The sequence below is a fragment of the Bos indicus x Bos taurus genome, chromosome 10 (assembly GCF_003369695.1).
Source record: "Bos indicus x Bos taurus breed Angus x Brahman F1 hybrid chromosome 10, Bos_hybrid_MaternalHap_v2.0, whole genome shotgun sequence".
NCBI classification, from domain to species: Eukaryota; Metazoa; Chordata; class Mammalia; order Artiodactyla; family Bovidae; genus Bos; species Bos indicus x Bos taurus.
Genome location: NC_040085.1, coordinates 48,360,723 through 48,374,698, shown reverse-complemented (window position 1 = coordinate 48,374,698; position 13,976 = coordinate 48,360,723). Strand labels below are relative to the sequence as shown.

General features: G+C 34.1%; 1 protein-coding gene across 2 annotated transcripts in view; it reads right to left on the bottom strand.

Moving 5' to 3' along the window:
- Window positions 1-13,976, bottom strand: part of NEDD4 (neural precursor cell expressed, developmentally down-regulated 4, E3 ubiquitin protein ligase) — a 146,036-nt gene that overhangs the window by 42,403 nt on the left and 89,657 nt on the right. For both annotated transcript variants that reach the window (XM_027553934.1, XM_027553933.1), the window contains 4 exons: window positions 9,693-9,743; window positions 7,997-8,058; window positions 5,136-5,238; window positions 207-373 (listed from right to left, as the gene is read on the bottom strand). In XM_027553934.1, coding sequence (XP_027409735.1) covers window positions 207-373; window positions 5,136-5,238; window positions 7,997-8,058; window positions 9,693-9,743 — 383 coding nt within the window. The remainder of the gene's footprint in view (window positions 1-206; window positions 374-5,135; window positions 5,239-7,996; window positions 8,059-9,692; window positions 9,744-13,976) is intronic.

The window sequence follows — 13,976 nt, the reverse complement described above, 5'->3', positions numbered from 1 at the left end:
ATACTTTTTAATACTATCAAATCATTTTAAGAAAGAAACATCTAAGATAGCACTTTTTATGCCCAATGCCATAAAAAAAAATCCTAGTATTCTTACAGTCTTTGGATTCCCATACTATTATGAATCCATTTGAGTCATGACTTCATAATGGAAATCAGTGGTCAAAATGTATTCAGATTACAAACACAAAAGTCACCAGCACATACTGAAGGGTTGGTCTTTTCCACTGTGTTCTTCTAGATTCATGGTTTACATAGTAGGTCCTTCCAAGGATATCCTGTCTCTCTTCCCATCCTGGAGGTAGAGGAGAAGGTTCCTGTTGCTGCTGCAAATGGCAAGCAGCATCTGGTTGGTCCAAAACTACCCAGCCAGGCTGAAAAACAGAATGGTGACAATTAAGTTTATGCTTAATTTTTTTTAACCGTATAAATTAATGCCACTAGCACCACCTGGAAAGCCCATAAATTATGCTAGAGGAAATTTTAAGAGATTGAGCATACCCAGTTTCAAAAACTACGCAGACAGAATGAGCACACTGTCAACTTTTAACACCTAACAGGAATATCTGATGATAATGAAGTTTGTTTGTTTCTTTGTTTGTTTTCAAAATGATAACACTTAGATTTTGCTTGAAAAAATTTAATTTTTTTTGAAAAAATTTAAAACATGTCTAATAGGAGAAAAAGGACTTGGAAAACTTTAAAATAAACAGCATTGGAAGACACTAAGAAATGGAGAAGCATAGTTCAACCTCACACTATTCTCTAAAATATAAACAGGGATCGTGTCTTATTGGGCATTGTCTCTCTCAGAGAGAAAGCACCTTGTTAATGGTGGAAGTAAATAACTCTCTGAAACTTGAAAAAAATTGCTGTATGAAGGTCAAACATGTAGAGGCATGATAGGGAAGGGCGAATGATTTAGAAATGGTGATTGAAAAGACATTATGATTCTCTGGTCTGACTTTTCTCTTTCTCCTCTGGACCATGGAATGGCATTTTGGTCAAGTCATAAAACAGCCAGAGAAAGAAAGTTTTGTTTTGTTTATATGCTAGGAAGGCACTGGAAATTTCCTCTGAGACTAGCAAGCGGCAAACATACAAAAAAACCTTAACTAGAGTAGTTAGAGTAAGGAATTATTTGAAAAAAGTAGCAAGGGTTAATGACATGATTTTATACAAGAAACCTCAAAACAGAGAAGGCAGTCAGTAAAAGGTTCTGCTAAACACCGATATGGTTAGGAAGCATAAATAAACTAGCAATGAAAACTTTAAAATTCTCCTAAAAGGTACACGAGAGAAGACCTGAGTGAATGAAAAGACAATGTGATCTTGGCTAGGGAGATTTAATCTCACAAAGACATCAATTCTCCCCAAGTTAATTTATAAAGTTGTCAAGATTTAAATAAGACTACATCATGGATTTTTAATATAACATGACAAAGCCATTTTCAAGTTCAAATAGAAACAAAAACAAGCAAAAATAATCAGCACAATTCCAAAAAAGATGAGTGAAGATAAACTTTATCAGATAAAACATAACATAAACCACAATTAATTAATAGAATTGGAAAGCTAAGAAAGAGAATCCAATTTATAGAATTCAGTATATGATACAGGCATTTCAAATCTGTAGGAAGATAAGCAAATCACTTAGGAAAAAAAGGGAAAAATTATTTGCACTGCTACCTCATACCTTATAACCAGAATGTTACAGATTGAGCAATACTTAAAATGTTACAAAGTAAAACCAAAATGTATTAGAACAAATCTAGGGATATTAAAAAAGTATATTCTAGGAGTAAAAAACCATTAAGTATGACATCAAACCCAGATGGCCTGAAAGAGGCTGAGTGATTTGATTATAATCCCCCAAATTTGTACATGGCAAAAACTACTAAATAAAAGTAAAAAAAAAAAAAAAGAGAGAGAGAGAGAGACAAACTGGGGAACATATTTGGTACCATAATAATAGGTAAAAAATAATTTCCTTAATATATAGAGTCTTTTTTTTCTGCCTAGACATTGGGGATCTAGTACTGGAGGACTGCTGTGCCAGCCAGGTGATGGTTTAGAAGACAGAAGAGAATTCTTCCCTCTTGGAAGGTGGGGTCTGAACAGGAAGGGTCAGGGAGACCTTGGGAAGAAAACAATTGTTTTCTGGCAGCAGACAGAACAGGATAAGGCTGAAGCAGGGTTGATCTTTGGCTAGTGCCAAGGAGAGGGTTATAGACTGAGGTGGAATGGAAGGTGAGGCATAGGAGAGAGGAAGACAGACAAAATTATTCCAGGAAAAGACATATGGATGGGAAGTAAAACAGATTCCTTCTCTTTCTCCTTCTTTATTTTCTTTTTATTTCTTCGATAGGAACTGACATCTTGCTAATTTTGTTTCTTTTTATTGCCAGGAACTCCATTCTTTCTCTCTTCCCTCTACTTTTTCTCTCCATTGATGTTTACCTTCCTTCTCTCTCTCACTTTCTTTCCCTTAAATGATTATGATAGAAGATCTATATATCTAAAAATCAGTCTGTACATATCAAATCACATTTTATTTCTCTGGTCTCAATTTTAAAAGCATGTGAGTTGAATTTTTATATTTCACTGTCTTGGAAAAAAAGGACCAATTTTTAAAAATATGGTCACTGATTATTTTTCTGCAGATTAATAAAATTTATTAATAAATAGGTCCTCACTACTGCTGTAGAAGATTATAAAAATATTCAGAGCTTGGAAAATGGTACCAAAAATATTTCTTTAGAATCTTCTTAAAAGATTTCTCTATTAAAGGTTTTTTTTAATTGAATTTATGTTACTCAAGTAAACTTCTGGAGGGGAAAAAAACTAATTTAATTAAGGGCCTATTTTTTTAAAAACCTGTTTCAGTTTGAGAAGAAGTATAGTTATCCATTTGTTTACCCATTTCTAAATATAAACATTGTTTAGAAAGAATGGGTTTTCATTTTCAGTATAGAATGCCTCCCTATTAAACAGGTATCAGCTAATATTCTTCACAAAATAATTTTCTAAGGATCAATGTATGTTATTTATTTACTAACCTCAAAGCTAACATGCAACCACCCACAATTTAACAGTCAAAGATGGTCAAAAAGAAAGCATTCAGAGGTACAGCAAATACAGTAGTAGTAACCACATAAAATATAGAGCTAAACCTAAAGTTACAAGGGGTACAAAAAAAATACTACATAATTATGTACTACAGTCACACTTTACCAAACTTTATCCTACCAGGGTATACACTGCCTAAGAGTGAGCCTCTTTTGAAAATGACAACTGTTTTCTTTAAATGGTAGGATTTTATATATTCAGTCACAAACCAGATGTCAAAGACAAGACTTCTCTGGTCATTAGCTACACAGAAGATAAATAAGCACAGATTCATGTGTTTGAATTCCTAGGGCCTTTCATAAATAAACTCCTACATGCTTACATCTACTGAAATTATAAGGTGGATTCTGAGGGAATTCAAAGTTGAGACATGAGACCACAAAATGAAGCGAAGCAGCTCTACCCACAGAAACTGAACTGTGAATAAGGTACCTGTGATACATGCGTGTGGGCAAAACTTGGAGCAGGTTACCAAATAATGAAATGCTGTTAGAAATTTTTTAAGTTACTAAATAAAGAATTTTCTTTCTTTATAGCAGACATCCTTCATTTCAAACAGAATTCCATTATTCAGGTTTCCCTGTGCACTAAAATGCCAGTTAGAGAGAAAATTCTACTCAATAAATTCCTAAATTAAAAAAAAAAAGATTATTATATGACACATCAAAGAAAAACTAAAAAGAAAAAAAAAAGGTATCAAATAAGGGCATTAGACATGAGAGAGGATATTAAGTTTCTTTGGTCACCAGAGTAATAAGGCTAACTATTTAAAGAAAAAAGTTCTTTCTTTCTGTTGTTATAGATTCCCCCACAAAGTAAAATCTCATCAGTGCATATAAAAAAAATTCCCAGGAATCTTTGTCGCAAAAGCACTGCTTGTTATCAAACTTTCTCAAGATGTTTGGGTGTGTGATGCAAAGCCCAGCCCTGGGGAAGGGTCCCTCATCCTGACAGTCCTTCTGGAGACTTTAGCAGACCCTTAATCAAAAAAGCATGACTACTGAGGAAGAGGCACACACACAACCCCTCCAAAGCAAACTGATGCCACAACAAAGGGTGCTTTCAGTCAATGTGGTTAGAATAAGGTGCTACCTTCTGATGATAATGTTTGTTAAGTGGGAACCTCAAGAGGCAAATGTTTTTGTTCCCTTTTCAGATCACAAATTTTTTGTGCTGGAAGAAACCCTAAGGGTAGCAGTACATCCTGTCACTCTGCAAAGGAAGAACCTGAAGTGCAAAGAGGGTTGAGTGGTCACTCAACTCATGGTTGAGTTGGCCACATGGTCACTCAGCTCATAAGTGGCAGAGCTTGCGACTAGGAGGGTTCCAAATCCCTGTCCAATTCTATTCCAAATACATGTTCTCTGCCTCTTCTTCACTTATCCCAAATGTAGGTGGCTCTGCCCAAATCCTTGACTGGACTTCCTTTTATCCTATCACCCATGAAGATGGTTAACTTCTTTTGGCCTCCAATAAATGTGGCTTTTTATTAGATCACTTATATATTTTTTTTCTCTCTCTCTTAGTCTCCTTTTCTATGAGCCCTCCCACACCCACCCCAACCATGATAGGAAAAGTAACAGGAATTACATTTCATAAAGAAGTTCCTAAGTAGCATCTTCAAATTTTCCATATATTTAACTTTCAAACAATAAATTGTGTTCTTACTTTAATAGAGGGGGCACATGACATGTTTTTAGAAAACTCTGAAAAACTAGAAACAGTTAATGACTTAATTACAACAAATGCTTTCATTTATAAACATTGTAATCTCTATTCCTTAAGCTTTAAGAATGCCATCAGTAATGGCCATTCATTTCACAGAAATATCCTTAGAGGAAAGAAATGTTTAACAAATTCTTGGGTAAAATAAACAAATGTCTAGGGAAGTAATTTTTATTGCACACATTTAACTTTATTAAGCAGTTATTTTTTCTTTAGAGTATAGTAAAATAAGAAATTGGATATTTTTCTTCTTAGTTTAACCAAATATTTATAAAATCTCACCTCTAATTCCTCAGCCTGTTCTGTGTTATCGTCTTCTGAGCCACTGGTTTTAGGTAAGTAAGTCATTTTTAATCTCAGATAACCTTTAACTCTTGATTTGTGACTGTAGAAAGAAAATAATAATTCATACAACTTTAACACTAGGAAGAAAACCATTCATTCAATAAGAGTTCATTGAACATCTACTAGCTTACTAGGAGAGATTCAAGACAAGTTTCAATGCAGAAGAAAAAGGAATAGATGGTGGAGAAAAAGAAACATCCATAAATAAATAATTGTTATGAGATAAATAAGGAACTATGGAAGTTTAAGTGAAAGATCACAGAGATCTTGAAAGAGAAGCTGGCATCTAGGTTGGGCTAGAAGACTGGGGAGGATTTTGATCTATGGCAGTCAGGGAAAGGCATAAGAGTAGAGAAGAGGGCAAAAATAAGGAAATAGATGGGAAACCAGGGGTGCAGTTAAGGAAATGGAAGTAGCTGAGGTTGGCTGAATTAAAGGAGGTGGGAATGGTCCAGCTGATGAGGTCTAAGTGAAGTAGAACTTTTAGATTTTATTTTGCATAGAATTTGGAGGATAGGGAAAGGCATCCTCACAGATGTGCTTTAGGGATAATAATCTAGCCATGTTGTATAATAGAAAAGTAGAGAGCAAGGTCAGGTAACTATCTGAAACCTAATGTCTTTGACAGCTGTTTGAATCTGTCATATATTAATTTATCTAATCTACTTTCATACTGTATCTCATACCACCTCTTAGAAAAATGAGTTGTCTAAGTTAAGGGTTGCTTCCCAGAGTAGTAATATTTAATTAAAAAATTTTTTTAATTTATTTTTGCCACACCCACAGCATGTGGGATCTTAGTTCCCTGACCAGGGATCAAACCCATGCCCTCTGCATTGGGAGCATGGAGTCTTAACCATGGACCACCAGAGAAGTCCCCTCATTCATTTTTTTTTTTTTTTTAAAACCTGTCTTTCTTAAGCTTCTAACTTAAGACCTAACTCTGTCTATTGCCCCCACCAATTCTATAATAGCATCCTGTTTACTTAGGAAATCCTTGCTTGTCATAGCTTTCTATATTGGTTTTCTGGATAATTTTTATAGATTTCAGTTATATAATAAGACATAAGGGTCCTAATTTTTCCTCCTGTCTTCAAGAGGTACTCCCCTATGCCTCTCTTAATCTTTTTAGTTGTTCTTCTCTACACAGTTCTCATGGATTTGGAAAGTATCCTTCCCTGACTGGTCAGTAAGCCCCCAGTGCTTATTTCCAGATCACTAATGTGACTCGTGTCTCCATAGTTAAGGGGGTATGAACACTCTATGACTTCTTATAAAAGATAGATACAGAAAACTTACTCAGGTAATATTTTATAGGAGGGTTTCTCTACAATGATAGGTTTTATTACATTTTTCCAACTAGATAATAAGCCTGTGGGTTTAAATTTATTGATGTTCAAAAATAATCTAATAATGTAGTTGGATAAAACTCTTTCTGCACTTGCAGCAATACCAGTGCAGACAGAAGATGTAAACTGTTACAGTGTTTTAAAGATAAAGACACCAGAAAGCATTCAACAAATTGAAAAGCAGGTTATTAGGGCAACCAAATAAGAGAAGAACTAGTTAGTTATTCTTGGTATACAGATGTCACAATCAATTCAAAATTAAAGCAAGAAAAGGGACTCACATTGCACAACTTCTACAGAAATTAAATGTGACTTTAGACAGTAAATATGAACACAAAGACCACTGTTCCCTTTATTTACATTTATATTAAATTTATATTACAATGAATATTTAAATTTTTTAATCAAAAATTTTACTAAGTTCAATTGCATTTTCTAGTTTTAAAGAGAAAACAAATAGTTTTGCACAGATGTCGTTCCTTGGCTTTACTTTGACCTTTTTGTCAGTAAATTCCCATACATGTCTTAACTAGATTTTACTAGATTATGTGGTACAGAAGATCAAAAGGGGTTTTATTTAAAGCTTAAACTTAAAAGTTTTTGACAAAAATCAAGTAATTCAGTTTAGGAAAATGGAATTATGAACATGCTATTTGGGTTTTAAATTACAGTCTTTGCTCATGTATTTTCTCTAAATATTTGAGTTTTCTGAAATTTTTTTTAAATGAAAGTATGCAAAATGTAGTTACATTTCCTTGAAAATGTTTTTGTATCAAGTTGGATTCTTTTTTTTGGCTGTGCCATGCAGCTTAGGGGATCTTAGTTCCCCTACAGGGACTGAACCGGGGCTATGACAGTGAAAGTATGGAGTTCTAACCGCTGGACCACCAGAGAACTCCCTAGGTATTTTTTTTTTAGATAAACTGATGTTTGCAATTTTTCAAAACACAGTATGACAAAATTACACACAGTATAAGATATAAAATACATATAAAGTAATGACATATTTCATTCTTCTAGTCTGATAAATATTAGAGAGAAAAGTCTTTCCCAAAGGAGTATGATCACTTTTCTACATTTTCAGAATTTTTGTACTATGCATATATAACTGTTTTTGATTTTTTGATGTGGACCATTTTTAAAGCCCTTATTGAATTTTTTATAATATTACTTTTGTTTTATGTTATGGTTTTTAGGCTGTGAGGCATGTGAGATCTTAGGTCCCTGATCAGGGGTCAAACCTGCACCCCCTGCATTGGTAGGCAAAGTCTTAACCACTAGATCACCAGAAATTACTTTTTAATCAGAAACAGCAATAAAGCTTTAAAAAACTAATATTTAAAAGTAGCTTATTTACAAAGATTTAAACTGATTTTCCAAAGGGGCTACTGTAAAGTATAATGATATTTTTAAAAAACCTTCATAAGCTATTATTTTATATTTACTGACCTTCTTGGATGAAGAACAAAATCCTTAAATGTATATGGTCTCTCCATTCTTGGATTTTCTGTCTAGAATAAAACAGTGGGTTTTCAAGATATATCTATAACAACAAAAATATATACTTTTCAAGAATATTCATAAACTATGACTTAAGGCATAATTGAAGTTAGAAGTCAGAAAAAAGTAGATTTAGCTTATTAAATGGTTACAATTGGTGGTTTGACAATACTTTCACCTTCCTGCCCTGTAGGAATTGCTCCTGGCAGCACAAGTCAGTATAAAACTATCTGAGCAGGTGTTTGTGAGGCCAAAAGGAGGGTAAAAGCAGAAAAACACTAGAGAACGGTTAGTGTATTTGTGCCCCAAAACAATATGGAGTATGTATTCAATAAAATGTTGGCGTGGTTAGACCACAGAGGCAATTCTAGAACAAAAAAAGTAAGCAGCTTGGAAAATAAGACTGGATTAAATTCATTATTAAAAGTTTGCAATGTCTAAAGACTGTAGAGAGACAATAAACATCTGAAAAGATTGATCAAGAATTAGTACTTCTCTTTCTTACCAAGTTCAGCAGCCCTTTGTTTTTATTATTCTTTACTTCTCTGCTGCATTTGACATTGTTAAACTACCCATTACATCTAGAAACTCTTAAATTCTCATGACATCATTTCACTTGGGTCTTTTCTGTATTCTCTTGGTCTGTCTTCTTTCTCCTCTGACAGAAGCACACTGATGAACTTTCAGTGTTTGGCCTTCAACACTTTCATCCCTCTCATTTGGACAGCCCATCCTTCTCAGAGATTCTGCAGTTACCTCAGCAGTGATAACTCTCAATCCTTCCAGACCCTTTTCCCTACACAATTTATTTTTATACCTCTTCAGTTGCCTGCTTTAAGTTTCATTTTTCTTGTTTTCAACTGATATGCAATACGGCCAAAAATAAACTTACCATATCTTAAAAAAAAAAAAAAGGCTTTCCTCCTAGTCTTTTTGCTTGAGATACCACCCTTATCTCCCAATTTCAACATGTATTATCTTTACTTTCTGCTTCTTTTGCTTTTTTCAACTGGAGCTCCTGGTCCAATAATATCACGTAATGAAATATCTCCTGAATCCGTTTTCTTCTGTTGCTGTATGGTTGGTCCATATTCAGTTTCATGCCCACGTTGTTGTAATTGATCAACTTCTTTCTGTGAAACTAAGCTTTCCCCAGTCTAGTTTTTCAGTAAAATATTTTCAAAATGATCTCCCTCAAACAACGCTTTCAGGATGTCAACCAACTTCAGGGGCTCTCTATTTCTTTCTTTTTTAAAAAAAATTCAGGCCCTTGTCATACCTTCTAAGTTCACTTAGGCCTTTTTTTAAAAAATTAAAATTTGTATTTTATATTGGAATATATCCAATTAACAATGTTGTGATACTTTCAGATGCACAGCAAAGTGACCCAGCTGTACATATAGTATTTCCAATCTCCCCCCAGTTCCCTTCCCGACTCTATTTCTTAGTGGGTTTCATATAAGGGAATCTTAAAATTAAAACGGAAAATTGAGATGTTTTCAGAAAATAAGAGGCTCAAGAATTAACAGCAGTATACACTTTACAAATCAAATACTTACATTTACTATATTGTGTATCTGTTAAGGATTTATTAAAATAAAAAGAATAAACATTAGAAAGTAAAATCATGGACATCTATACCAACCGGTAATGGATAAAGAGGAACATCCACTTGACCTAAGAAATCATCTCTTGTCTACCAAAGAAAAAAGAAAAAAATAACATTAGTAATATGCTTGATCTTTCTGGAAAACTTTGATAGCTATTGTCATCATTCATAAAAATATATAGAAGTTTTTTTGTGTTTCTTTGTTTAACCCTATGAAATATTTACGAAAAAATCAATGGAAAATAAAAGGTGATACGGTACAACTTCTGGTAATGGCAGAATAGACTAAATTACATTGAGCCTTCTGAAGATAACAACTATATACTCTGAAAATATATTAAACAACTATTTGAAAGCAACACAGAATGACCAAAAGCAAGCAGAAACTAGAAAGCAGTCAGTCCTTGAAAGAATGAACTGTACTAGGTAGGATTCCTGTTTATATGGCTTTTCACCTGGCAGTACTCCACAATTCATCTGAATGACTGGAACTCACAGAGAAATCAGAAATCTTACTCAATTGAGGAGTCTGAAAACTTAAAGTCAACAGTCTAACTGGAAAGTGAGGGGGACAACTCCCAAAAGGAAGAAGCCATAAGAGTCCCTCCAGATCTATGTATAAACTCCACCCAAATTCCTAAAGGCTGAAAGAACTCAGCATAGATTTCATAGTTGATGTTTTCCTAGGGAAGCTAGCATTTAGAATTCAGTTACCAACCCGCTACAACAAAAATCAACACTTTTCAGGGAAAGATGATCAAACTCAATGTCTTCTTCATCATGTGCCACTTACACAGTCTTATATACAATAAAAGTCACTGAGCATACTAAGAAATAGAAAAATAGGACTCAGAAGCAAAAGGTAATTAATAGAAACAGACAACAAGATAATCCAGATCTTGGAACTGGCAGAAAGGAAAATTAAAAGTAACTATTACAGAGATGTTCAAGGACATAAAATGGAAAATAAGGTCAAAATAAACAAATATATGAGGAATCTATTAAAGAAATGAAAAATATAAAATGAAATAGGAATTATAAAAGTGAGTTAAATGTATAGCTTGAAATACATATATAACTAATAAATAGAATATAGGAATTGAAGATCAGTAGATCGGCTTAACATATGATTGAAAATGACTAGAGAAAAGTTCTGTGAACCTAAAGATACATCAATAGAATTTACATAATATAAAAAAAGAGGACTTGTGGTAAAATACCAAGCAGTGTAATATATATGGCAGTGAAGTTCCAGAAAGGAGAAGGGGGGAAGGCAAAGAGAAGAGAAAAAGAGAGAGACAGAGAAAGAAGATAAGGCAGAAAAATATTTTCAGAATAAAGTCACCAGCTTCTCCAAATATTAACATCTCACATAACCCTAGCACAATGATCAAAACTAGGCAAACCCCCTGGTGGCTCAGATGGTAAAGCGTCTGCCAGCAATGCGGGAGACCCGGGTTCAATTCCTGGGTTGGGAAGATCCCCTGGAGAAGGAAATGGCAGTCCACTCCGGCACTCTTGCCTGGAAAATCCCTTGGACAGAAGAGCCTGATAGGCCACAATCCATGGGGTCGCAAAGAGTCGGACACGACTGAGTGACTTCACTTCATTAACAGTTCTGTTTATTCAATCTTTTATTCTTAAGCTTGTTTAATTGTTAAAAAAAAAAAAAAAAACCCTATATATATAACAGACTGTAAATATCTGTCACCCATAATCAGTTTATGAGTGGCACTGGTGGTAAAGAACCAGTCTGGCCATGCGGGAGACAGAAGAAATGCAGATTCGATCCCTGGGCCGGGAAGATCTCTTGGAGGAGGGCATGGCAACCCACTCAGTACTCTTGCCTGGAGAATTCCCTTGGACAGAAGAGATGGGTCAGGTTACAGTCCATAGGGTTGCAAAGAGTCAGACACAACTGAAGCAACTTAGCACACACGCAGGCTTACAAAAACCTTGACCCTCTGATCCTAGTTCCTCCTCTTCCAATCTTAGTTCCCCAGGGGAACTAGGATTAACCGTTAAGTAACTTCTCTGAGACTTTCTTGCATGTATCCATCCACATACTTAATTTTTTAAAAATTGAGAAATAACTGACGTGCAACATTTTAAGTTTCAGATGTACAACATAATGATTCAATATTTTTATACACTGCAAAATAATCACCATTACAAAATTAGTTAACATTGGTAACCATGCATAGTTACAGACTTTTTCTTCTTATGATGAGAACTTTTAAGATTTACTCTCAGCAACTTTAAAATATGTGATACAGTATTATTAGCTATAGTTACCATGCTGTACAGTAAGTCCTCAAGACTTATTTATTTTAAAACTGTGAGTGTGTATCTTTTGACTCCCTTTACCGATTTACCCGACTCCTCATCTCCTGCCTCTGACAACCATCAATCTTTTCTGCATAAGCTTGGTTTTTGCTTGTTTTGTTTTTAGATTCCACATATAGGTGAGAGCATACATTATTTGTCTTTCTCTGAGTTATTTCACTTTGCATAATGCCATCAAGGTCCATCCATGGTGTTGCAAATGGCAAGATTTAATTCTGTTCTTATGGCTGAATAATATTCCATGGGGTGTGTGTGTGTGTGTTTTTGAATATGAGAGTGCATATATCTTTTCAAGTGAGTATTTTTTTCTTCTTTGGATAAATACCCCAAAATGGAATGGCTAGATCATATGGCAGTTCTAGTTTCAATTTTTTTTAGAAATCTCCATACTGTTTTTCATAGTGGCTGTACCAGTTTACATTCCCACCAACAGTGCATAAGGGTTCCTTATCTCGGCATTGTTGGTGGCACTTGTTACTAGCACTTGTCTTTTTGAAAATAGGCATTATGACGTGTGTGAGATTATATATCTCATTATACTTTTGATTTGCCTTTTCCTTATCAGTTATAATGAACATCTTTTCAGGTGTCTGTTGGCCATATGTATGTCTTCTTTGGAAAAACATCTATTTATATCCTTTGTCCATTTTTAAATTGGATTGTTTGCTTTTTGCTATTGAGTTGCATAAAAAAACCAGGAATAACATTAACTAATCTACAGATCTTACTCAAATTTCACAAACTATCATACTAATCTTGGTCCAGGGTTCAATCTAGGATCATACATTACATTTAATTGCCATGTCTCCTTAGTTTCTTAATCTGGAAAGTACCTCAGTCTCTTTGTTTTTCATAATCTTGACATTTTAAAAGAGTACTGGCTAATTATAGGATATTCCTCACTTTGGGTTTGTGTATTGTTTCTTCATGGCTGAATTTAGGTTATGCATTTTTTGGTAAGAATACTATAAAAATGCTGTTGGTGCACTTCTCAATGAATCATATCAGCAGGCAAAAACCCTGAATCTTACACATTATGGACAGTTAAAGATGATTAACTATTTGAGGAAAGTTTTTTACAAGAAAAAAAATAAGAGACCTAATCCAAAAAACAAGCAGCAAGAAGGGAGTCAAATGAATAAGAATTAAGTCAGACTGCAGGAGAAATACTTGAGAAAAACTAATGTTCTTGGAGATAAGAGACAAACATCTAGCAAATAGGATAAAAAGTTATATATATATAAAAAGAAGCAATTAAAAAACAAGAAAGAACTCTTGGGAATTAAACACTATCTGAAAATAAATGTTTAAGCTAGAGTTAAAGAAATTTCTCAGAAAGCAGAACTAAAACATCAAAGAAAAAGACTGCAGAATTCCCCAAGTAAGGAAATTACAGGATAAATTCTAAACGTCAACTTCTAAGTAGCAGGCATTCCAGAAAGAAAAAAAAATACAGGGAAGGAATAATCAAAGAGGCATTTTAAGAAATTTTCCTTATACTCAAGAAAATGAATTTTGACAGTGGAAGGCCTCACTGAGTATTAAGGAAAATGGTTGAAGAAAAGACCCACAGCAAGGCACATCACTGTGACATTTCAAAGCACCAGAGATAAAGAAATTCCAAGAGCTTTGAGAGATACAAAACAGATCATACTCCAAACTGAAAGACAAGAAATAATGCTTTCAAAATTCTGAGAGGGAAAAAAAAAAAGTATCCTGCACAGAATTCTATACCCAGCCAAAATATCTTTTCCAATAATGAAAGCAGAATAAAGACACTGGTGTTCTAAGGTAATAGAAGATATATTTTGCCAAAAATGAGGGAGTAAAACATGGTAAGGAAAGATGCAGAGGATTCAAGACAGGAGACAAGAAAAAAGAATCTCTAACAGGGTTTTGTGAGGATTAAATTATTTAATATACACAAAGTACTTTGCATAAAACATAGTAGGCAGTAAGAGTTGGACTGTGAAG